The sequence below is a fragment of the Nuphar pumila genome, chromosome 15 (genome assembly GCF_984573655.1).
Source record: "Nuphar pumila chromosome 15, dmNupPumi1.hap1.1, whole genome shotgun sequence".
In the NCBI taxonomy this organism is placed as follows: domain Eukaryota; kingdom Viridiplantae; phylum Streptophyta; class Magnoliopsida; order Nymphaeales; family Nymphaeaceae; genus Nuphar; species Nuphar pumila.
In genome coordinates, this window is record NC_143263.1 from 33,040,952 (window position 1) to 33,066,658 (window position 25,707).

Below are 25,707 nucleotides of genomic sequence, written 5' to 3' on the forward strand. Positions count from 1 at the left end.
GCGAATCCCCACATTGAGACTTATGAAGGTTGCATACGACTCTAGAAGTAATCGAAAAACCTTGCAAAATGGTGGCCTGGGGGAGAACATGGGCTAATGATGGTTCAGCGACTCTGAGAGGGGTGAATAAGGAGACTTGAGCCTGGGGGAGCGAGCAGGTGGCAGACGGCTAAGCAAAAGAGCTATCATCAAAGGACAGGAACCCAGAAGCCTAAAAAATACCAGTCGCGGAGGCTCTTGGCAGCTGAAAGGAGTGATAACCAAGAAACCTTTAGAGCAAGAAAAGGAGCGATGGTGGATACCAAAGCAAATGAAAATCGATAATACCACCAACCACACCATGAGCCACCAAAGCACCTCGGGAAGGGGCTCCAGAAGATAAATGCGAAGAGGATTGAGGATGCCAAGAAATTCCTTGCAAACCACGAGCATTGGGAGATGAAAGGAGAGAGGACGACTTCACAGAAAAGCAATCATAGATGGGAGGAATTCCAATACACTTGGGAGCATCAATTCGAGATAGAGATGGTGGCTGAGAAGAGCAGGAACCGAGGAGACCACCAAGCAAGCGAGAGCTGCTGACGAAGAAGGACTCGCCAAAGACCGCACAAAGGATTTTTCAATGAACGACATTGTCAATGCAAGCGACTAACATGTCGAAACCCAGAAAGAACCGATTTTGATAGCCAAAAAGGATGACATGGGTTCAAGCAGCTTGCCAACCTGCACCCAAGGCGAAAAAGAGGCGCAACGTCAGGGCTTCTAAGAATGCCCAGGACTCTGGCTGGATATCGACTTCTATCGCAAGGAGAGAGAGGGAGGACTATTGGCACAATGACGCTTCCAAACATGATGCCATCAGGAGCGGAAAGAGGAGGCACAACAGTGACAGGCGGTGCACTTTTGAAAGTTAAGGGAGAAACACTCAGCACACCACCAGTCGCCAGGCTTCGCGCGGTGCAACTTAGCCCGAGAGAGAACACCTGAGAAAGAGCGTTGTCAGGAGGGCTTAACAACATGCCAACCCTGGACAGTGCCCTAACAAGGGGAAACCCAAAATAAAAATGGCTCACGCAGCAAAGCTCCCGCCGAGCAACTCTGAAGAGGCTCCCTCCTGATGGCACAAATGAAGTACCAGATGTCCAGGGGGAGAAGTGAGCCGGAGGCCAGACAAGAAGAGAACATGATCGAAAGGGATGAGAATAGCTTGAATGATAGATAGAACGAAAGGGCAACATAAAAACCCCACCGACGTAGGGCAAAAGCAGCACCCCAGTCATTCAAAGCATCTTGAATGGATAAAAGGGCTTGCTAGTTGACGTGCAGAGGATGGTTGGAGCCGATACCCTAGAAGAAACATGGTGAGGAAGACATGGAGAGAGAGAGAGAGAGAGCTCCCCACTTTGGAGGACCAGTGCAACTTCCAAGCAGAGTGAGTGAACTCCGGCCAATGAATTACTAATCCAAGTGACTAGGTTGATTGAAGTAAGACTTAATTAGGCTTATTGAGGCAACACTTGGGCTCAAATGAAAACCAGATTGTTGTTGCTTCTGCACAAGATATGCACATATGAGAAACCCAAAAGTCATCTCTTAAGCATGTAAAGACTAGTATTGTTGACATTAATTAACCATTGTTAGAAAGATAATTACAATATGAACCTTCGGATATAGTTGCTTTAATTGCTGAAAGCAAGTCTTGCTGAAGTATCTAGCAAAAAAATTAGCAAGCATAAATGAAAATCTTTCTTTGGCATGTTTGTCTTGAATAGCAATAGATACCGCAGTATTTGAGCAGTGTAGTTAATAGAATCCCCAATTCTTCAAGCAACACTATACTGGATGCCAATCAACTCAAGCAACAAAGAATTGGACCATACAAAAAGTGAATAATGTACATGACAAATTTCAGTAGATCAGGCGTGTTCATCTATCTTAAAGCCAAATATAACGATGATATAGTTGTCATCTAAATCTCAGATCAAATGGAAAAGATAAAAGCAAAATTAAGAAGCAAGAGTAGAATTGAGAAAATTTTCTATACATCATACAAAATACAGTGGCAACTAGATCCTTCTCATTAAATAGTTTCGACTTAAATCTTCAAAGTATCTTGGAGAAAAAAGCCAAGAGTAGCAGAGGCAAATAAGTCAACATTAACAGAAGCCACTTCTTCTGCAAAGGAAGTTCTTGTGTCTGATCTCCAACAGTTGAAGGCAACATGATGAGCTTCATAGTAGACCTGTTCAATCTTGCACACCAAACAGTGTTTAATAAGGAATGTTGAAGTCTTCTATCAGGAATGAAGGCGAACTGAGCATCTGAAAAAATCGTAGGAGCAATTGATCGCATCCTGTTAGCTAAGACCTTGGCGATAATGCGATATAAACTCCCTAACACTGATATAGGTCTAAACCGCGAGATATCCGATGTGGCTTCCTCCTTAGGAATAAGCGACACAATTGCTAGGTGAGAATGAACCAGCAATCGGCCATTTCGATGAAACTCGGCGAAGACACTAAGAATGTCACTTTTAACGCATTGTCAGAATATGCGAAAGAAATCCATAGGATACCCATCAAATTCTGGAGCTTTCCACCCAGACGACTCCCGCACCGCCGAGATGATTTCTTCTTCGGTGAACAACCCCTGAATCGAGTTGGCTAGCGCTCGATCCATGGACAAAAATAAAGTTGAACCCATATTGCCACCTACAGCTTGGTTGCAGGAATACATGTTAGAAAAATAGTTGGAGACAGCATTGATTACCTGGTCGCCCGAAAAGGAGACACCATTGATATACAGAGTGTGAATCGCATGTCTTCGATGCATGTGAGATGCTAAAGAATGAAAGAACCTTGTATTCCCGTCACCCGCTTTAAGCCAATTCACCCTTGACCGCTGCTTCCAACGAATTTCATCCTTTAGACGCCACGATTGCACTAGAAGAGTCAGCTCGGCCGATCTAGCATTGAGACATTCAATATGTGATGCATTCATATAGGACGTATCCAAGAGAGACTGATTGATAGAAGCCAGCTCTCGCTCCCAATCCCCCAGATTTTGGAATTTACTTATTCTATTGGAGATAAGCCAAGATTTGATATCGCGGGATAGACGAAAAAGCTTAACCATGCATCTTGTAGCCGCCCGGACTGCAAAGCAAGGTCTACTCCAAGATTGATGGACTAACGACTCGAAGCCCGCCTCCTTAAGCCACCATTGCTCAAATCTAAAGGATCTATCGCCGGTGAAGCCTTGACCCCATCGGATAACAATCTGACTATGGTCTGAGACAGATGGTGGCAGAAGACAACAAGAGATGTCATTAATAGAACTCAGCAGCTCTGACGAAACGAGCACCCTGTCTAGCAGACGGAAGCACGGTGTAGATCGTCGATTTGACCACGAGAAAGCTTCACCAACATGGGGAACGTGGTACAACCGGTTCATCTGAATAAAGTTTTGGAAGCCCCTCATTGAAGTCGAGAAATTAACCGGAAAGCTAGAATCGATAGGAGACATAAGGCAGTTGAAATCTCCCATGATAATATGCTGGTCCCCGAATGAAGCAATTACCCTATTTAAGTCCAACCAAAACTCCTCCCGACGGCTTTGACGGTGGGGACCATACACCATAGTGACCACAGCTGGAATAGTCTGAGTAGGTAAGGGAAGAGTGATGGATATGAAAAACGTACCTTCGTCCACCTGTTGTAAGGCTAGAGAATGCTTCCCGATGATGAGGATGCCTCCCGCATATTGAGTTGCAGGCTTGAAGAAGGAATCTGCACCACGCCAAAATTCGGAGACGACGGAGCTCGAGATATCTGCCATCTTCGTTTCACAAAGAGTAATAAGATCGGGCTTTTCTTGACGGATCCAACTCGCCAGGAAAAGACGTTTGGTGGGGCAATTCAGTGCCCGAATATTCCAACACAAGATCTTCATAACTGAAAGTCCGGAAATACCCGAGTGCGGATCCTCACAGACCGCCTAGGAGAGACCCCAGACTCGCCGGATGGAGATAGCGAAGGTCGACGACGTCTCCTAATAGAGAGACCACCCCACCCAGGAGAGAGAGAGAGAGAGAGAGAGGAATCCACCGAAGCAGTCTCCTGGATCTCGATGACAGAGAGTTCTGGTTGTCGTGAAAGTTCTTGATAGACAAGATGGGGTTATTGGAGAACAAGCTCCCCTACGAGTTCCCTTACGCCAAATCGTCGCTTATTGGCAACATGGCTTGTGAGAAGATCCACCTATTGGCAAAAACCATAAAGGTTCAGGCATACTTTACTGTTCCATCTTAAATTTCTAACAAACTAGATTGCTAGACATGTATAGAATCGGTATGGCATTTCTAGGGTATGCAAAAAAAACAAGGGAAACCCATCTAGAATTTCTGTCATTCACAGAGTTAATCTAGGAAAAGAGAGATTTCTTGGTGTTGCTCTGTTTTTTCTTTTCAAGGAAGGGAGCATGGGGACCTGAACCAACTGCCCTAGTTCCTTCTAAGGAATGGAAGAGCAAAATCACCTAAACCATCATCTCAAATTTGATCATGTTTATTTTTTTTTTTATGACGAGGAACCCTTACCCACGCGAGGGAAAATTGATCATGCCTGTATTGTTGAGAGAATAAGAAGAGACCAAAAAGGCTTTCAGAGATTAACTTGTCCAAATCTTATTTTGCATTTATTTAATATCCAGTCTTTTTGTAGACCAGAGATTTTTTTTTTTTTTTTGGAATCTATCTTGGTACTTTCACCGTTAGCTTTTTTCTCTACTATGGGGCATCTTTCATCAATGATTGATCAAAAACATCATTGATGATGACTCATAGTTGTCGTATCCATTGAATACTAGTGAAGCATCTCTTTCACTATGTTGCTTGTACTATAAAATATTGCATGCCATAAGGAAATCTATGCTAAAATATGATCTGCCCCGTTATTGTCTATCAGATAAAGATTGGTCAAATCCTCATTGATAGAGAAACAAGATTTCCAACTAATACCAACGGGGTGCTCCGCTTGTTCGGTAGGAGCAGGTAGTGCAGGTCACCTTTGTGTTGGGACGTTGCAGGTTCAAAACCGGATGTCGTTCAACATGAAAATGAGCTGAATACAGCACTTACCAAACGCACCCCTGCTTTGGACTATTTTCAGCCGTCTATTTCTGTGTCCTTGATGCAGGTTCATTTACAAAGTTAATGGCATCAGGGGCCCCATCTAGGAAAAGACTGTCCATGATGGGTGGTGTTCATTTCCATGATGTACGGCATCTAAAGAGCCTTCGACAGTTTTCCGTCCAAGGCTCTTGGACCTGACCCCTTGAGAGAGGTACTCAGTCCAATCACTGACAGCCACACCGAATCCTGCTTAATAAGGTCTGTCTTAATCAGATTTGGATGACAAAAGGTAGAACCGAATCTGGATCCTACTAGTCCCAAACCTGATATTTATACTTAATCGGATTCAGATCTTAGTCAGATTCGGATTTGGATTTCAATTAAAAATTAATACCAAATCCAACTTATAATCGGATTCGAATTCGAGTAAGATATCGGGTTACAACCGACCTGTTGACATCCCTAGTGGCTGTCAATGGTTGGACCAAGGTACTCAGATCCGATCACTATAACATCCCACGCGCACATTCATCGTAAAAAGAAAAGAGATGTTGGTCATTTATAGTTATCGATCAAACAGCAGAAAGAAAGAAAACGTATCACCCTTTTTAAATTGTCTTTTGGGATAAGTTCAGTAAAATATCAGCTAATTAAAAATTCAAAAACTTAACAGAATATATGAAAAATTGAAAAAAAATACAGTAAAAAAAAAGGAACTAGTGTCGTGAAATATTATGTTCTCTTAAAAATAAGAAATTATTTGAAAATATTGTAATTTAATGAGGATTTTCATCCTTTTTTTTACAGATACCGTGATATTTTCAAATAAATATATACTCGTGACTCTGTTGCATGTCCTCTTATCCAAATTGCTAGAACACTTAAGATGTAATTTCTGGTTATTGTATATGCAAGTACATTAAGAAGCAGGGGATGTCTGCATATTCGATGCAAACAAAACTGAAGGGAAAATAACAAAAATAAATTCAGTGACTACCTTTGACTATACGTTCTCTCTCTCTCTCTCTCTGCTTTATGATGCTTGCAGTTATAATTATATATATATATGCAATACGTTTTCAAGATGGTGTTCATCATGAGAGAGAGAGAGAGAGAGTTTCAGGTATCGACCTGTAAAGCAAGCGTCTTTTGACCAAACCTTTTAGAAAATAACCAAGTTGGGCCAAACTAAGTTTGCACAAGGCGCAAAAGAGAAGTAAAAAGAAGGTAGCATTAAAAAAAAGAGGCACACATATAAAACTACAACTACAGGAATGAAAAGCAAACGCTAAATGCAATCTCTCTCTCTCTCTCTCTCTCTCTCTCTCTCTCTCTTTCTCTCTATGTATATAGTATTTATATTTGGTACAATCCTTTATACCTAAAATCTAGTTTGAATCTCACGACGCAAGTTGTTCCGAGACATTCTAACTTCATAGATGTGTTCAGCATGCTCAATTTAGTAAGAATCAAATCTCGGATCATGTTTTTTTTACAAGAAAGCATGTTTTTATGAGCTGAAAAAATTGATGCCATCAAAGCTATTGATTTTTGGATCACCCAAAAAAACTTTATATAAGTCAGATTCCGGAGATTTAAAAGTTCGTTCCTACTAAACAAAACATATAGATCATGGTGTTAGATGTGAGAAAAAAAATCTAAACAAGAGTGTTTCACCCCATTTGCTAAGTAGTTTGTATGTACAGACGATGGTAGCAAACCTTAATCCATATATATATATAGGAAAATGAAAACCTACCCAATAGAAAATGTTTTTCCAAAATTCTGACCTTACAAATGTGATCCATGTGCTTGTTTTTATAGGAATCAGTTCTTGGAGCATTTGATTTCGATGCATTGGTATGTTTTTATAAGGTTTCAAAAATCAACGGTCTACAATTTTATAAATTTTTGAGGCTCTAAATACCATTTTTTCATCCAAAATGCATGATTAAAGTGTTAATTTTTAGCGAATCAATCATGCTGAACACATCTGTAAGGTCAGAATTTCGAAAAAAAAAATACTGAAAATCTGATAAATGTTTCTTATTGGGTAGGTTTGAGAGGTTTTTTATTAGGTAAGTCTCTCTCTCTCTCTCTCTCTCTCTCTATATATATATATATATATATATATATATATATATATGTGTGTGTGTGTGTGTGTGTGTGTGTGTGTGTGTGTGTGTGGAATAGGGTATTAGTGGACTCCCAAAACGTCAGACGTGGGATTGAACGCACTGGGTGAATACCGTTGCTATATTTTTCCCCTTTAATGTGCGTCTGCTGCTGATCGCGTTTAGGATGAACAAAAACCTTATCTACTGTTACTCACATATATATATATATATATATGAGAGAGAGAGAGAGAGAGGGGGAGAGGTCCAACTTTGATTTTTGTTTCAATTAATAAGCATCTAAAATCTTGGGAACTGTCCCATTGACAGTTGAATGCCTTGATGCGGCGTGCACGCTATGTGCACTTTGTGCCATCGGTTAGCAACTCACGCAAATTATGCAGATTTGGATGTGCCAAAGTATTTTTCTTTTAAAGAAGAATCTTTAGAAAAGTTATATAGACTATTTTACATCTCTTCTATTATAATATTGAACACGAAAGTTCTTACCCATAACAGCTAGTCCACTCATGTTTAAAATAGATTAGCTATTGCAAAAGCAGATTAAAGATCATCTAATATATATATATATATATATATATATATATATATATATATATATATATATATATATGTGTGTGTGTGTGTGTGTGTGAGAGAGAGAGAGAGAGAGAGTTTTTATGCACCTCCCTATGTGATATAAATGTTAAGTTTAGTAGAAACTGACCTTACAATCATCTTTTTCTAAGCTATATGTCTGATTTTAGGAGGGTTGGAAAATCAACAGCCTACAATATAATAAATTTTCAAACCTCAAAAAAAAAAAATATTTTTATGTTAAAAAACTATGATTCAAGAGTTGATTTCTACCTGTTGAAAACATCCATGATGTCAGATTTGGTGGAAAAAACCTCCTCCATTAAGTTCTAACTAAGGAGTTCCTTTAGCCCCCCTTTTTAGTTAGAAATGGGGCCTAATGTTAAGTTCTCATATATATATATATATATATATATATATATATATATATATATATATATATATATATATATATATATATATATATAGAGAGAGAGAGAGAGAGAGAGGTGTGCTTGTTAGGAATTGATTCCTCCTAACTGTTTATATAATATGGAAAGTACTGACAAATCTGATGATACAGATGTGTTCAGCATGATATTTGCCATGAATTTATTACGGAAACAAGTTTTTTTTAACGAAAAACTATGGTTTTATGAGTTTTAAAATTTATAAGTTCTAAACCATTGATTTAAAAACCTTATTTTTACCCGTTCGCATGTGATAATCAGTTTATTCAAAAGCTGATTCCTACTAAACAAGCTACTTGTTGAGATATGTGAGGTTAGACTCCAAAAAAACAATAGAAATTTGAAAAGTTTAGACAATCCACACCCTTCTACTCTTAGGAGGAACCAATCTCTCTCTCTCTCTCTCTCTCTCTCTCTCTCTCTCTCTATATATATATATATATATATATATATATATATATATATATATATATATATATATATATATATATATAGCTGTTTGTGAAACACCATGCAGGATGTGACATGTGTCATTGTCGCATCCAAAGTAGCTAGTAGGCCCCAGTACATAGGATGTGTCTATTCGGTCTTGATCGTTTTACCACAAACATTTTTACCTGATCGGTTCTCCGGGGTATGTGGGTAAGGGTGAGTGGACTACATAGATGAGGGGAGCAGTTTGTACTGGACGAGCAGACTGTGCCATAAGGCAATCATGGGCGTGGAGGCGCACTGGAACAATAAAAAAGTATGTAATCGATACTTTTTTTCTGAAACCGTGCTTGTCTTCTTTCCCATCTTCTCCCTCCTCACCCCCTGTATACAACAATTCACCAGAACGTTTTCCATTGTCTAATGTCCAATATTCCATCAAGACAGCCACCAGTTCATTCTTCACCACTTTAACCCAATAAAGGAGGCTTTCAAGATCGATCAAGAAGAGAAGAGGAAGATTGGAATACAAGGGAGATGCAAGGCTTTGATTGCTTAGGAAACCATATGGCCGGAGCAGGCTTCCTCTGTTCCATCTTCCTGGCTATTACAATTCTTTGCTTTCGATGGGTAAGATTAAGGAGCAGTAGAACTAAAGGAAAGGTTCCTCAGGGGACAATGGGATGGCCATTCATCGGTGAGACTCCAGAATTCATTCTTTGTGCATACTCACCTCGCCCTGAGAGCTTCATGGACAAGCGAAGAAAAAGGTAATAAAGCGATTTCTCTCCCACCAACCTCTTCGCTTTGTGCATTATATCACTGTCCATGCATAATGATATTGCTAGAAATGCACATGCGTAATGTTTGTTGATAACCCATGGGCAAGAGCTCCGCGCACCTGGTTAGGTGGGTGGAAAACCAGTGATCCTATAGAAAATTATTCCTATTGGGCAAGGGGAGTACTCATGGAGTTTTCCACTGCGGACACCTAAACAGGGCCTTGGTAAACAAGGAACCCCCTGGCCCTATAACAAGATGTCTAAACCATGACAGTGGTTTCTCCTCGTTTTATATATATATATATATATATATATATATATATATATATATATATATATATATATATATATATATATATATATATATATATATATATATATATATATATGTGTGTGTGTAATAGCTCTCTTCTTTCTCCTCTTCGGTTCTCTCCAAGGGATTCACTTAATTCTACGCTCAATGACATAAGGGTGTGAATGACCCATATGTTGTTTCTCATACCAACACCATGTGAATGTCACATGGGAAAAGAAGCAATATTGGAAATTTCAATATGAAGAATCTCTCTCTCTCTATCTCTCTATGATTGTTCGAGTGTGTAGGTACGGGAAGGTGTTCAAGACTCATATTTTTGGGAGCCCAACAATTGTGTCGACGGATGCAGAGTTGAGCAAGGCAGTCCTGCAGAATGATGGCAGTGCATTTGTTCCCTTCTATCCGGAGTCGATCACTCAGCTTATGGGCAACTCCTCCATACTTCTCATCAATGGAAGCCTGCACAAAAGGATTCACGGCCTCGTGGGTGGTTTCCTGAAATTACCACATCTCAAGGCTCAAATAACTCAAGACATTGAGAATTATGTCAGTGTCACCATGAAAAGCTGGGAAGATGCCCAGTTAGTTTACATCCAAGATGAAGCAAAACATGTGAGCCTCTCTCTCTGTCTCTCTCTCATTTGATATATATAACAGTTATATATCCCAAATGTTCTTAACACATCAAAAAAAGTCATAGGTATTTTTTGCTTAATCTTAACCTTAGATGCATTTAGTGCTATTTATTTATTAGAAATCACGACTTTGTACTAATCTAATAAAAAAAATTCAACTTCTTGATCATCAAGTTTTAGTGTTACATGAGCTGTTCATTTTATAGCTCTAAACATATTTAATCTTTAAAAGTACCTCTTCTAAAGTATGTTTTTTAGCAAGTTAATTGCATGAAACACCTGTAAACACAAATGCATATCCTTTCTGCATTTTAGTACATTAAAGGATATAAAACTCTTTGGTTAGAGAGAGAGAGAGGAAGGAATTGTTTATTTTATGAAGGACGGGGAAATCACTCTCAGGAGTAGAGCTCTAGTTGAACTGGCTAAGCCTGTCATACTTACAGTCGCTTTCCTGACTGTGTAAACCCGTGGTGCACTACTTGCCCCAAGGGAGTAGCCCGGCTTCGGCTGATCAATGGCTATTCCTTGCTCTCATTAATGCAAGGGGTTTGACACTCACGGGAATATAATATTTATTCTTACCATCTATGTAGTGTGGACAGTACTAATTTTCAAAGTTCTAAGCCATGTTTTAAAAATCTAACAATACAGATGTATTCAGCTTGAATCATTTGCTAGGAATTTGCTGTTGGGTCATATTTTTTCATTGGAAACATATGGTTTTATGAGCCGTGAAATTTATAAAAAGTCTAGGCCATTGATTTTTGAAGCCTTGTAAAAACCTCCTCAAAGGTCATAATCAGATGATCTGAAAGCTGGTTCCTACTAAAAAAGCCATGTTGATCGGATCTGTTATGTCAGATTCCGAAAACAGAACCAAAAAGTTGAAAATTTTGAAAAATTAAAACAGTCCACATCATATGAATAGGTAAGATGAACTATATATATATATATATATATATATATAGTGAGAGAGAGAGGAAAATATTAGCTACTCTAGAAACCGGCTGTTTAATATCTCACAATTTCTTTTATTTTTTCCACGGAATGAAGCCCCAGAAATATAATCTACACGGTTAATTTATTCACTCAAAAACAAGTTTTAGATCATCCAATTGTGTTGCAAAATTATTTTTTTTTAAATCTTCAAAAATTTAAAGCATATAATGCATCAAAACTTTATAATTGAAAAAAATCATGCTTTTATATCTAAAGCACTCCATACAGCAGTTCTTAATAAATAGTCTATAATGAACACATACATGAGGTCAGATTGATCATAGGAAGATTTCACCTGTGAGTTTCAGCTAGAGAATATGGTACTTCTATGTGACCTCTCTCTCTCCACACACACACACAAAAAAATAATAATAATAGAAACCCTAGTCTTACAGCGGGATCTTGTATAAGATCCTAAATGCCAAAGATCCAAAAAGTCCAAACCAAAACCAAAACCACCTTACGAACTACAGATCCAAATGGATCTTGGATACCTAAACTGCCTCATCCTTTATTTTCTCTTCTTCTTTGAACCCTCGTTAGGTGCCACGATTAGGCTCAGTTTTGCCAGCTCTGCAAAATATATATATATATATATATATATATATATATATATATATATATATATATATATATATATATATATATATATATATATATATAAAGGAATGAAAACCTACCAATTGGGACAGTCAATTTTCATGTTTTTTTGAAATTCTGACCTTACAGATGTGTTCAGCATAATTGATTTACTATAAATTGACACTTGGATAATTTGATTCAAATGCATGGATAGGTTTATATAAGGTTCAAAAATGGTACTTGAAACCTAAAAAATCTATTAAAATTATAGGCCGTTAATTTTTAAACCTTATAAATGGTCAAAAGCCTAAGAACCAGCACTTGGACAAAGTTATTTTTATTGCATAAATAGGATTTTTATAGTCTCAAAAAAATTAAAAAAAAAATTAATTGTTGATTTTTAGCACATTATAAAACCCCATTTACAGGTCAAAAAAAGCTTGATCGTCCTTGGGCTTTTTTATCATGTGGATCACAACTGTGTACTTAATCTGCAAAAAAAAAAAAAACATGTAAAATTAATTTTTGAAAGTGGTTTGTACCTTCCTTGGCTTCGACGGTCTTCCTTTATATATATATATATATATATATATATATATATATATATATATATATATATATATATATATATATATATATATATATATATATATATATATATATATATATATATATATATATATCTTTTATTACTTTGGATTGGAGCATCACACCTGGGATTGATTGCGAGGATCCAAGAATCCAATATACCATAACTACTTGTGACTTGTGAGATGTCAACCGACAATAGGATAAGGGCTAGGGATGGCAGTGGGGTGGGGCAGGGCGGGGGACAAGGTCTCCACCCCCGCCCCGCCTCAAGATTAGAACCTCCCTCCACGGCCGGGATGGATTTTAACCTCCATCCCCGTTTCATGTCCTCCATCCCTGGTTCAAACAGGGATGAGGCGGGGCGGGGCGGGGATATTGCGGGGACTTTCGTGGCGGGGATGAGGCGGGGATGGATTTTAAACTTCGTCCCCGCCTCCATCCCCGTTTCATACCCTTCATCCCCGGTCCAAACGGGGCGAGGCAGGGCGGGGCACCGCTTTCCCCCAGTCCACTGTCATCCCTAATAAGGGCATACATTGTCGTTATCGTTTATTCAGATTCCATTTAGTTTCTGACTTTGTGATTTGTCTATTACCTTATCAGGTATCATTCCAGGTATTGGTGAAGGCACTGATCAGCCTTAGCCCTGGGGAAGATATGGATTTCCTAAAGCAACAGTATAGAGAATTCATAGCTGGGTTGATCTCCCTACCATTGAATCTACCAGGGACCACACTCTACAGATCATTGCAGGCAAGTCTCACACAATTTTTTCCAAAGAAACCAATTTTCTTTTCTTTTTTTAATGAGAAAAAATTTATTAAACTGATCACATAATGGGAGGGGCCACAAATCCTTCGTAAACCATTAGGCCAATTAATCCCTTTATGACACATGATCTCATCACCATAGTGACAAAATTACGCTTCAAGTGTCTTGGCAGCCAAAAACTTGTGAGAAACTGAAAATATTTATAAATCTAACGTTTTTTGGCAACATATCGACATCAATAAACAAATTTAAAACTAAAAGATAGTTTTATGAATAAATAAAAAATACATAGAAAATAAAATCACGTGTTTTTTTTAAGAAAAACAGCCATTAAAAACACTATATTAGAATTTTATGAAAAACTCTTGATATTTTTATTATCTAGCAAAAAATTGGCCATTTAAAACATTTTGTCAATTTCTCACATTTTTCATGATTTTTTTTTTCAAAAGATCAGTGATATTTGTCACGTTACTCATCACAACAACTTGCCTAAAGGTTAGTAGGTCTAATGACCCACCAGAAAGTGACCTTAATTGTGGGCATTCCCCCCACCCCACCATGTATAAGTGTAGTCGGACCTTGTTTTTTCATAGATGTGAACCCGGTCCCACTAATAAAAGTGTGGGTGCCGATGTCCATTTAGACCGTTGTTTGGGGTCAGGGCATGAACAACGGATGCCACTCAATATTTCAGTTGCCTAATTCTTTTTTTTTTTATGACGAGTTACCCGAAGCGAGGAAAACCCTGGGTGGGGCCCACAACCACCCCCACCTTACGTGGCCCCACCTCTGAATCGGTTGCCTAATTCTTTTCGAATCTAATGAAAAATAAGCAATAATTAAAGAAATTCATAAATTAACCACAATCTCCAATAGTTCAAATGTTCAATCATCCAATCATCTACAAAGCTCACATGACAAATAAGAAAATAATAGAAACCTTAATCTTGCAGCGGGATCTTGTCTAAATGTTAAAGATCCAAAAAGTCCAAAACAAAACCAAAACCAACTTACGAACTACAGGTCCAAATGGATCTTGGATACCTAAACTGCCTCATCCTTTATTTTTCTCTTCTTCTTTGAACCCTCGTTAGGTGCCACGATTAGGCTAGTTTTGCCAACTCCGCAATATCAATATCAATATATATATATATATATATATATATGGGAATGAAAACCTACCAATTGGGACAGTCAATTTTCGTGTTTTTTTTAAATTCTGACCTTACAGAGATTGATTTACTAGAAATTGACACTTGGATAATTTGATTCCGATATGCATGGATAGGTCTATATAAGGTTCAAAAATCAACGGGCTAAAATTTTCATAAATTCTTTAAGCTTCAAAAACCATTTTTTTCATCCAAAATGCATGATACAAGTGTCAATTTTCTAGTAAATCAATCATGCTAAACACATCTGAAAGGTCAGAATTTTGAAAAAATACTAAAAAAATTCTTAGTGGGTAGGGTTGGTATAATTTAGTTTCTATATGGTAGGTCTCTCTCTCTCTCTCTCTCTCTCTCTCTCTCTCTCTCTCTCTCTCTCTCTCTCTATATATATATATATATATATATATATATATGTGTGAGAATCTTCGTGACTACATCTATGCCCGACCATACGAGATGGGTTTTTTTTTAAATGGTGTTTTTTTTAAAAAAAAAATCTAACATTACAGATGTGTTCTATAAATTCTGATAAGCGGCATTAATCAAATTCACCTTTTCTTGTTCTATCTCAAAGTATCCATTCACTCAAAACTCCTCCGCTTCCCTTTCCACTTTCCGTAAGCGCGTTTGTGCTTTTTCAACAGATAGTTTTTCTGAATTGTGAATAGTACTTAAGATCCTCTGCTTTTGATTATCTAATAAATCACTTAATGCAAGTAGATTATCTCTCCATTAATTCTACAACTTTAGCAATCTCTTCCCGAATCGAACATGAATCTTTCGATTCATTTGGCTCTCACGCTCAATTAAATTACTTTACTTTTACTTATGGGTATTCCCATATCTCTTTCTTAATGAGTGCTTGTTTTCATATGAATTGGGTCTTGGATCATTTGATTTTGATGCTTGGATAGGTTTTTATAAGATTCAACGTTCTACAATTTTTTAAAACTCTTGAGGCTCCAAAATCCATTTTTTCATCCAAAATGCATGATCCAATAGTCGATTTCTAGTGAATGGATCATGCAGAACACATTTGTAAGGTCAGATTTTCAAAAAAAAAAATCCATCGGGTACGGGTGGGGGCAGAGATGGGGGGTATATATATAGGCCCTCACATTCATGGATATCCGTAACCAACATATAGGTGTTGTCATTATGTGTGTATTTTAGTGAGATAGTTGCTTAACCCTGGTAGGCTGGAGTGGTGGACCATAAAGCAAGATGTCATTTTCTCCTTGGACCCACCACCTGAACCAGGGTTTCCCCTCATGAAGTATCCAAAGAGCCTCTAAAATATACGACCACCCCACACTAAAATCAGGCTCTTTTCAGGTGTAGCTCAAGGTATACATATGCTTATGTCTGGCTTTTGTTTGATGCTTTGTGCAGGCAAAGAAAAGGATGGCAAATTTGATGCATAGAATAATTGAAGACAAGAGAAAAAGCAGCAACAGATCTAACCAAAGAGATGTGCTTGATGTACTTTTGGGTGACACAAGTCTGCAATTATCTAACCAAATGATATCTGATAATTTGATAGACATGATGATACCAGGAGAGGACTCGGTGCCCATTCTTATCACTCTGGCCATTAAGTACATCAGTGCGGACCCACTTGTTTATCAAGCCGTGCTAGTAAGTTCACCCCCAAGATGCCTGTAACAAAATAGGCTTCTTTATTGCACTAAAAACATGAAATGAAAAGAAAAAAAAAAAAGGTCTGTTATAATGGGGACATTGACCATGGCTTCTTGCAATGATAGGTACAACTTGCTAGGGGTTTCAACATTTCTGTTTTAGACTTTGGACTGGACCTGGTTCGGAGCCGTGTAGCCGATAGACGGGCGATCTAAACCCAAGTCCTATAACCTTCAAGCTTTAAGCATGGGAGTCAGACTTGGGTTGGATCCAATTTCAGGTTAGGGTCTGGTTGGGTTCTGGTTTGGATATGCACAAGCTAGTCCTTTGTTCCACTAGGATTCAGGTCCTACCAATTTGACCTGATATGCCAAAAGACTCACTTGGGCCAGGCCCAGCTTGGTGTCAGCCTTATTAGCTTGCCCAGTAATCAAGAGCACTTTATCAAAATGTCCAAGCATGTTGGGTGCCCTAGAAAGTGACTCTTAACACAAATTTCAGTCTATGCGTGTCTTCATTGAGCTCATTGTTCTTGTAGGAGGAGAATTTGAAGCTAAAGAAATCAAAAGAGAAGCTGGGGGGACAGTTCCATTGGAGTGACTACTTGTCTTTGCCATTTACACAGAATGTGAGTTAAGAAATCATTCATGTACTAGATAGTCAACAATCTTGTTATCAGGATTTTCTCGTAGGAAAAATCTCATGATAAAAAAAAATTTATTTTTCAAGGGAAAATATAGGTGTATTTAAAAGGTTTTTGAAAATCTCACGATATTTTCAAAAGAATGGCCGATATTCATGAATATGGTTAGGAACAAACCTTGAGTCAGGTTGGACCCTAATGGTTTCATGACTGGGTCAGCTGAGCTAGCCATTTGTCCTGAACTTACACGGGCCCATATGGTTGGATCTAGCTAGAAACAAAACTTCATTGTAACATAGATAAGTTATCTCTTTTGCAAGTACAATGTCAAAATCTTTAGATTCTAGTTGACCAGACTAGGAAGTTGACCAACTCAAAGGAGCTTTGTGTAGGACATAAGCAGGGCATACTTTTTTTCCTTGACACTAATTTATTAACCTAATTAGTGGCGGTTGTTGTTTATTATGGTTTTGATTATCAGGTAATTACTGAGACCCTTAGGATGGGGAACATCATCATTGGAGTCATGCGCAGAGCTATTAAAGATGTTGACATTAAGGGATATTTTATACCAAAAGGTTGGTGCGTTTTTCCATATTTTAGATCAGTTCACCTTGATGGACAGAACTACCAGGATGCCTACAAATTCAATCCCTGGAGATGGAAGGTAAAACATAAAAAATCACAATTGTTTTCTCTTCTTTTTGTTTTTTTAATGACAAGAAACTAGGGATGCAAACGGGTCAGACCCGGAACCGTTAAATACATGGAGAGTCGGATATGGATTGGACCCAAAACAGCCAAAAAATTTAAAACCTTCATATTTGACGGATCCATTTGCACCCCTACGAAACCCACTAAAATTGAGCCTTAATTGGCCTCAACCTATAATGGTAAATCCTGGGAGATTGGACCAGCCCCATAATTTTTTGCTTTGTTTCATTCTTAGGTAAAATAAATTTTATAAAACTGATGGTGTTTTCTTATTTCATGTCTTAAAATAATCTCTCTCTCTCTCTCTCTCTCTCTCTCTCTCTCTCAACAGGACAAGCACACGACAAGTAATAAGTTCACCCCTTTTGGAGGCGGCCATAGATTGTGCCCTGGTGTGGACCTAGCCAGACTAGAAGCATCAATTTTCCTACACCATTTGGTGACAAATTATAGGTAAAACAATTAAACATAGTGGATATATTTAATACAATCGATTGTAGGTATAAAGGGTGTCAAAGGGTCGGGTTTGGTTCGGACCCCGGGTGGAACCAGACTTGGACCAGATTTTTGGGTATGGCATTGGGTCCAGACCCGAGTCTAATCGGGTCCACTATAAAAAAAAACAATATCTGGATCCAATAAGAACTACATGAACCAAACCCGGACCATACCTGGTAAAACTATATTTTTATCATTTTTACAATGAAAAATTGCGGGTCTTAATTGGAACTCGGGTTGGGTCCAAGTCTGGTATAAATTTTCACAAACTAAACCCCGGTCCATGTATTAATCGGATCTTCAGATCCGGATCCGGATCTTGATCGGGTCTTCTTATTTATCACAATATATCCGGACCCTATAGGGTTTTGGTTCGGGTCAGGTCCAGGTAAACCAGGCCCGTTGACACCCCTAATTGTAGGTACAATCTAGTTGGATCTCACGATGCAAAAGTTGTTTTTACTCAATCTAACCTTGTATATGTGTTCAGCATGCTCGGTTTGATGGGAAATGACGCTTGGATCATGTTTTGAAAAAAAAACGTTTTTTAGAGTAGAAAATAGATGCATTTTACAACGGTCAATTTTTGCATAGCTAAAAAAACCTCAGGTTAGATTTTGACGATTCAAAAGTCGATTCCCACTAAAAATAATATGTAGGTTTGGACCAAAGAAAGAACTAAATAAATGAAAGTTGCTAGGTCGTTTGTACATAGCAATATCAGATATATATACCTCTTTTTTTTTTTTGGTTGTTTTTATGAAACTAATGTTACATATGTGATTTACACGTTTTTCTTAGTGGGGATCGGCTCATAGATAGATAGTCCCAATTACAACATGTAGGTAGGTTTTCATAAGACTTCGAAAGTCAACCGCGCCTACGATGTGTAATACTTTTTCAGGTCATAAAATCATGTTTTTTTAATTCAAAAAACGCGATGAATATTAGGTCCGATTGAATCAAAACAAGATGTGGCATGGAGATTCAGAGGCATTTTTTATGTACAAGTGTTTGTAATAATATATTACGTACCCCATATATGTATATATGAAGAAAAGTGAAAACAGTCACCAAATTTAAATCTTACACCCAGTTATTTCCTTTTCATGACTACATATTTTCACTTGCCCTGCATTTTTACTGTAGATGGGTGGCTGAAGAAGATTCTGTAATCAACTTTCCGACTGTAAGGATGAAAAGAAAAATGCCAATAAGGGTTGAAAAGATTAACCTGCCTCGATTATATATGGAGGGTGAGAATTGATTCATTGAGATAAGCCAGCATGCATCATTAACAAAGCAACAAGAAAGCTCCCTAATGTTCATGGTAATCATTCATTCAGTGTACAAAGAGTATGAAAATGAGTATATATATATATATATATATATATATATATATAGAGAGAGAGAGAGAGAGAGTTACTGGAATATAAGAATTAATGTGTGAACTGCGGTTTTCATGGTTTGTTTATTCTTTTCTCTTGAATCTAACCGTAAGGATGTGATTTACATGCTTGGTTTTATAAGAACCCTCTCTTGAATCATCCGATTTTGGTGCATAAACGATCTTTTTTAAGGCTTTAAAACCAATGGCTCATAGTCTTAGTAAATATTCAATCATTCAAAATTTGTATTTTTTCATAAAAAATCCAATGCACATCCACATGATTGGATTTGCAAAAAAGGTATTGAAAATGCCCATATTTCTGGTTCTCATATTTCAGTTCATATTTTAGTGAATCTCTCTCTCTCTTTATATATATTCTCCATGCCTACGTATTGGAAGAGCATGAATTACGTGCTAAGCAACATCCTAGGTGCAAGATTCTAATGACTAAATCATCTGCTACAGATTAGACATTGTATCCGGTTCTAACATAAATATATAATTTTTTCGGGTGAAGTTTTAGTATAATGCCAGCTGTTGATTTTTAAGCCCTTGAAAAGCTTGCTCACATGCTACAATCACATAATTCAAGACTCATTTCCGGGAGGGTGGTGTATGTTCGCCCCCGATGATTCACTGAATCCCACGTCTGTGTTCGGGGGTCTGAATGAGCACCACGTATACAAGCACATGGGGCTCGTATTTCTGTGTATGTTGACATCATTTAGCATGGGAGTCTGGTGTGGTTGCAAAGACTTAAGTACCCTTTCTTGCTATTCTTTTCATAAAGTGATGGTTTGAGAAAATGACAAAAATGCCCTTCATTAAAAAAAGAAAAAACAAATCGTTTAAAAAAAAGGACAAACATGTCCTTCATCCAGAAAGTCAAGGATGATGTTGACTCTTCAAAGTCTACCCAGCGAAACGAACCTTAATCGTTTCGCCGATGGTGATCCGGCGAAACGATGGTGATCCGGCGAAACGATGGTGATCCGGCGAAACGATGGTGAGCCGACGATCTGATGGTCATCCGACGAAACAAACCTGAGCCATCAAAAATGTTCGTTTGAACTTTTCATCATCATCTTCTTCTTCTTCCTTCTCCGTAAAACACTGTAAAACCCTCTCTCTCTCTCTAGAGAAGAAATCAATGGAGGCAAAGAGTTCCCCCTGGAGAAGGCCATGAACATCAATCCTCTCACTTTCTCTCCCTTCTCTCTCTACTTTTGTGCACATCCAACAAACGATCCTACATTGCTCCATCAAACATCGACTGACCTGCACACTGACTGTAACATCGTTCAATTTGATGAGTTGTGGAGCCTGATTCATAGTTTTTGCTCTTACAGGAGGGGGTTTGGGGGCTCCTCCCAGCGTGGGTAACATCATTCAACTTGATGTATTGTGGAGTCTGATTTAGAGTTTTTGCCCTTACAGGAGGGGGGTCCGGGGGCTCCCCCCGGCGCGGATCCCCAACGAGCCCCACAACGATTTATAGTGTTGTTGGATCTCACAATAGCGATTTGTAGTGTCTTCCGCAAATTGCTATAGTGATTTGTAGTGTCTTACGCAAATCGCTATAGCGATTTGTAGTGTTATTCAGTAAGCAAATCGTTGTAAATCGCTACCCGAATTAGGACCATCTTGTCAGGGCCATATCTCTCTAACTGGAGGTCATATTACAAATCTGTAAAAAGTGGTGTCTTCGTTATTGAGTCTAGTTTATTCCTGTAAATTTTCAGCGATTTCTATTGTCATTTAGTTCCCCATTTTAACTAAAAATCAGACCCCTATTATTCTGTGTAATTTGAGTTGCACAATATCATTCTCGCTTGACATCCACATCTTGATTCTGGCATGCTTCTTGTTGGATTTTCTATTGATTTCTTCCAACCTTGCTTGAAACAAACATATGTCTTTCTCACCACGACACCCTGTGCATTTTTTGACCACAACACCCCAGACCAGTGTCGGGGGGGAGCCCCTGGACCCCTCTTCTGTAAGGGTAAAAACTCTGAATCAGGCTCCACAACGAATCAAGTTGAACGATGCTACCCATGCTGGGATGAGCCCCCAAACCTCCCTCTTGTAAGGGCAAAAACTCTGAATCAAGCTCCACAATGAATCAAGTTGAACGATGCTATCCACGCTTGGAGGAGCCCCCAAACCCTCCTCCTATAAGGGCAAAAACTCTAAATCAAGCTCCACAACTCATCAAGTTGAATGATATTACCCACGCTGGGAGGAGCCCTCAGACCCCCCGTCTGTAAGGGTAAAAACTTTGAATCAGACTCCACAACTCTTCAAGTTGAATGATGCTACCCATGCTGGAAGGAGCCCCCAGACCCCTCTCCTGTAAGGGTAAAAACTCTGAATCAGGATCTACAACTCATTTAGTTGAATGATGCCCACGCTGGGAGGAGCCCCCAAACTCTCCTCCTGTAAGGGTAAAAACTCTGAATCAGGCTCCACAATAGTCAATGTGTAGGTCAGTCGGTGCTTGATGGAGCAATGTAGGATCTTCTGCTGGATGTGCACAGAAGCAGAAATAGAAGGGAGAGAGAGAGTAAGAGGGTTGATGTTCATGGCCTCCTCCAGGGGAGATTTTTTTTTCGGATAATCCTGCAGTGCAGAGACTGGGTCTTAAATAATCATCTTCGGGGCACTTAAGTCTTTACAACCACTCCTTTTCAAGAATCGTCATTTTTTTTTGCACCAATGAAGGAGAGGGTACTTAAGTCTTTCATTCGCATCAAACTCCAACGCTAATTAATGCTGATAAACATGGGGATACGAGACACACATGCTTACATACGTGGTGCTCTTTGGGACCCCCGAACATGAGATGTAGCTAACTCCCCTGTTCGGGGGGGGGGGGACATATAACCTGCTTCGCTCATTTCCTACTAAAAATCAGGTTGATCACATCTGTCAAGTTTGATTTATGAAAAAAATAATAATATATGAAATGAAATGTGATTTTTATTGAAGAATTGCATACATTTGTAGCCAATATTTACCTCATATATATAAGGTAAATATTGGTTACTGATAAAGGTAAGAAGCTAATGAGTAGAAAAATTCAATTTTGTGTAGATAAAATGTTACTGATGTAAACTAGATGGTTTGTCTAGTAGGAAACTTGTTTTTAATCATGTGATTATGACAAGTAATTAGATTTTTAAAGGGGTCTGAAAATCAACGGCCCCACAATGTGCCAACATTTTATAATTCAAAAAATGATATTTTGTTGATTAGAAAAACATGATCCAAAGCTTGATCCTTAGCAAACAAAACCATGTTGACCACATGTATTTGGTTAGATTGAATAGAAACAACTTGCACCTATGATTTCTAGTGCATTAGTTCCTTACCTTCATTAGTAGCAAATATTTTTTAATATATATATATATATATATATATATATATCTTAATAAAAAATAGGTTTAGTGACTCTGTTCTTAAGAAGGTTCCTCATCATTTAACAAAAAAAGGTTTAGTAGGTTGGGAGTGTCGAAGCCTTCTGCTGAAATCCTCATTCACATGACACTTGTATTAAATCATTCTCACTGTGTATTTCTCTTCCTCTTTTGGCAGATAAAGCGGGGGAACAAGGTGGGACTTGAAGTTTTGTGTAAATATTGACGTAAATGAGAAACGTTGTATGGTTAAAGGCTTGATTGAATAAATTTTGTGGTTGAAAATTCAGATCTCCTGATTTATTAAAGGCAAAAAAAACACTTCTCTAATAAAAAAAGAAAAAAACACTATCTTTTATTTTTTGAGAGTAAAGTTAAAGAATTCATTAAACTTAGCAGTAACATCAAACAATCCACAAAGCAGAGAATGAGAGGAAAAAAAAAACACTACTGTCGATAAAATAGGGGAACGAAACATCAAAGGGGCCCAGTGTACTGCGCAACACACAACTCCCCTTCCCCCATTAAAAGGGCCGAACACTTTAAGTGTTCGGGCCCGAACACAGAACCACTCATCTGCAAATCCTTGAAGTTGTCCGATCCTTGTATTTATGACATTAATTAATCTCTTTCTATCAGAAGAGACATTGAGTAATCTCGTGCCGCTAACGAAAAGGAAAGCTGAAAATTTTGAGTGTGGTCGCTGGCGTGCAATGGAAAATCATAAACATAGTCACAGGTCTCGTTCTCATAGTTTTCACAGCAAAGGAAAATCTTGCGACAAATTAAAGTTTTTTTGGGAAATTATCGATGTTTTAAAATTTTAAATGTATATAAGAAAATAAGAAAACATAAAAAATATAACAATATAAATATTGCAGCACAATAATATCACACTGTAATATGATATTTTCAAAATAGGTGATATTTTCAAAACATCCCACTTTTTTGGGATTATATCATGGGATTTTCAAAAAAATGGGAAATATGTTTTGCTATATCTTAAATCATATAATTTTTGCATTTTCACACACACACACACACACACACACACACACACACACACACACACACACACATATATATATATATATATATATATATATAAGAGTGAGAGAGAGAGAGAGAGAAAAGATATGGCTACATCTCAATTTTATTTTATTTTTATAACGAGGAACCCTCGCCCAAGTGACAAAAAACCCAGGTGAGGCCCACGACCACCCTACCTTAATTGTAGTCGATGATCTATTGAGATCCAATGCCTGCGATAAGGGCTAATTTGCACACATGTCTATTTATTAATGAAACAAAAAAAGACAAATGAGTTGTTAGGATCCGAACTCCCACATAGATTGATCCTGCGGATTCCGGTTTGCAGAATGGACGTGGCTCCAGGGGGAGGAGCACATGTTGAATATAACAAATCTGGATCCAACCCATTGGGTGACCCGGTTTGACACCATTAGTGGGCCACGTAATGGGGTGTTAGTGGGTGGGAGTTACGTGAATGTGAAGAAACCACATTAACGTAACTGCCTCTTTCCCCCATTATATAAGGGGGGTAGGCTACCATGAAAATGATGAGAGATTCATAGCAATTGCTTAACCCATATACCACATAAGGTTTATGTGGTACGGGGTTTTGTTCATCGTCAACCTAAGGCCTAAGCTCATCGTGGGCATTGCGAACTGGAAGACAGCGAAGAAAGTCATGCACTATTTACAAAGAACGAAAGACTAAATGTTGACCTACAAGAAAGCTAACCACCTAGAGGTCGTTGGATGCTCTGATGCAAACTTAGGAGAGTATATTGACAGTAGAAAATCCACTATTGCATACATTATTTTCTTACTAATAAGTAGTGTTGTCTCATGGAGAAGTAGAAAACAGTCTACCACTGTTGTTCATACCATGGAGGCAGAATTTATTGCTCTATACGAGACTTTGTCACATGCCATTTGGATAAGAAACTTTATTATAGATATTGATATTGTGGACTCTACTGAGAGACCACTAAAGATCTTTTGTGATAATGAAACAGTTGTGTCCTTTTCAAATAACAACAAGAGCTCAACCTCGTGTCGACACATGAAGTTAAAATACTTTATTGTTAAAGAAAAAACTGAGAATCATCTGTTATATATTGATACAATTAGGACAAAGGAAATGATTGCAGTTACTAAAGGGCTAGCATCGAGATTGTACTCCCAACATGTAAAGGGGATGGGTCTTTTTTATTCCTTCTGATATATGATAATACATTATGTAATCACATTTATGTATATGAATTTGATTATCTATGGCTTTGTATATTATTGATTTTGCATAAAGATCTCTCATATAGGTTAGAGAGAATAGCAGAATAACAATATTAAAGGACCAATAGAATAGGTAAGAGACCAACCTATTCATAAATGTAATTTCAATATGCTTAAGCACTGAAGGTAAATTATAATGTAGTACATGGGAATATGACATTTCATAAAGCAGTGTTCATCTTCATGACTCATATGATTCATCTTTATGATAAAAGATAGCCTGTAAACCCACATGAAGAATTAAATCGAGATAATGGTATAAACCTCAATTTAGTACACTTTTGGTGTCAATGGATCAAGTGAGAGAATGTTGAACATAATGGGTTTGGGTCCAACCCACAGGGTGACTCGATTTGACACCATTAGTGGACCACATAATGGGGTTAGTAGGTGAGAGTTACGTGAATCTAGAGAGACCATATTCACGTAACTGCTTATTTCTCCCATTATATAAGGGGTAAGCTGCCATCAAAATGATGAGAGATTCATAGCAATTAGCATACCTC

General features: G+C 38.0%; 1 protein-coding gene across 1 annotated transcript; it reads left to right on the plus strand.

Annotated features, from left to right (window-relative positions):
- The first annotated feature begins 9,260 nt into the window (after positions 1-9,260).
- On the plus strand, positions 9,261-19,340 carry LOC149815056 (cytochrome P450 90D2-like). The gene is made up of 8 exons (XM_089990472.1): positions 9,261-9,493; positions 10,109-10,433; positions 13,235-13,384; positions 15,970-16,215; positions 16,757-16,846; positions 17,343-17,528; positions 17,907-18,028; positions 19,223-19,340. The coding sequence occupies exons 1-8, from the start codon at positions 9,261-9,263 to the stop codon at positions 19,338-19,340; spliced, it is 1,470 nt and encodes a 489-aa protein (XP_089846598.1).
- Positions 19,341-25,707: the final 6,367 nt, after the last annotated feature.

Bases quoted from the DNA above. Each gene is read 5' to 3' on its own strand.
- LOC149815056 (XM_089990472.1), top strand. From the start codon at position 9,261: ATGCAAGGCTTTGATTGCTTAGGAAACCATATGGCCGGAGCAGGCTTC. The intron at 13,385-15,969 runs GCAAGTCTCACA...TGCTTTGTGCAG, and splicing joins CACTCTACAGATCATTGCAG to GCAAAGAAAAGGATGGCAAA. The intron at 16,216-16,756 runs GTAAGTTCACCC...TTGTTCTTGTAG, and splicing joins TTGTTTATCAAGCCGTGCTA to GAGGAGAATTTGAAGCTAAA.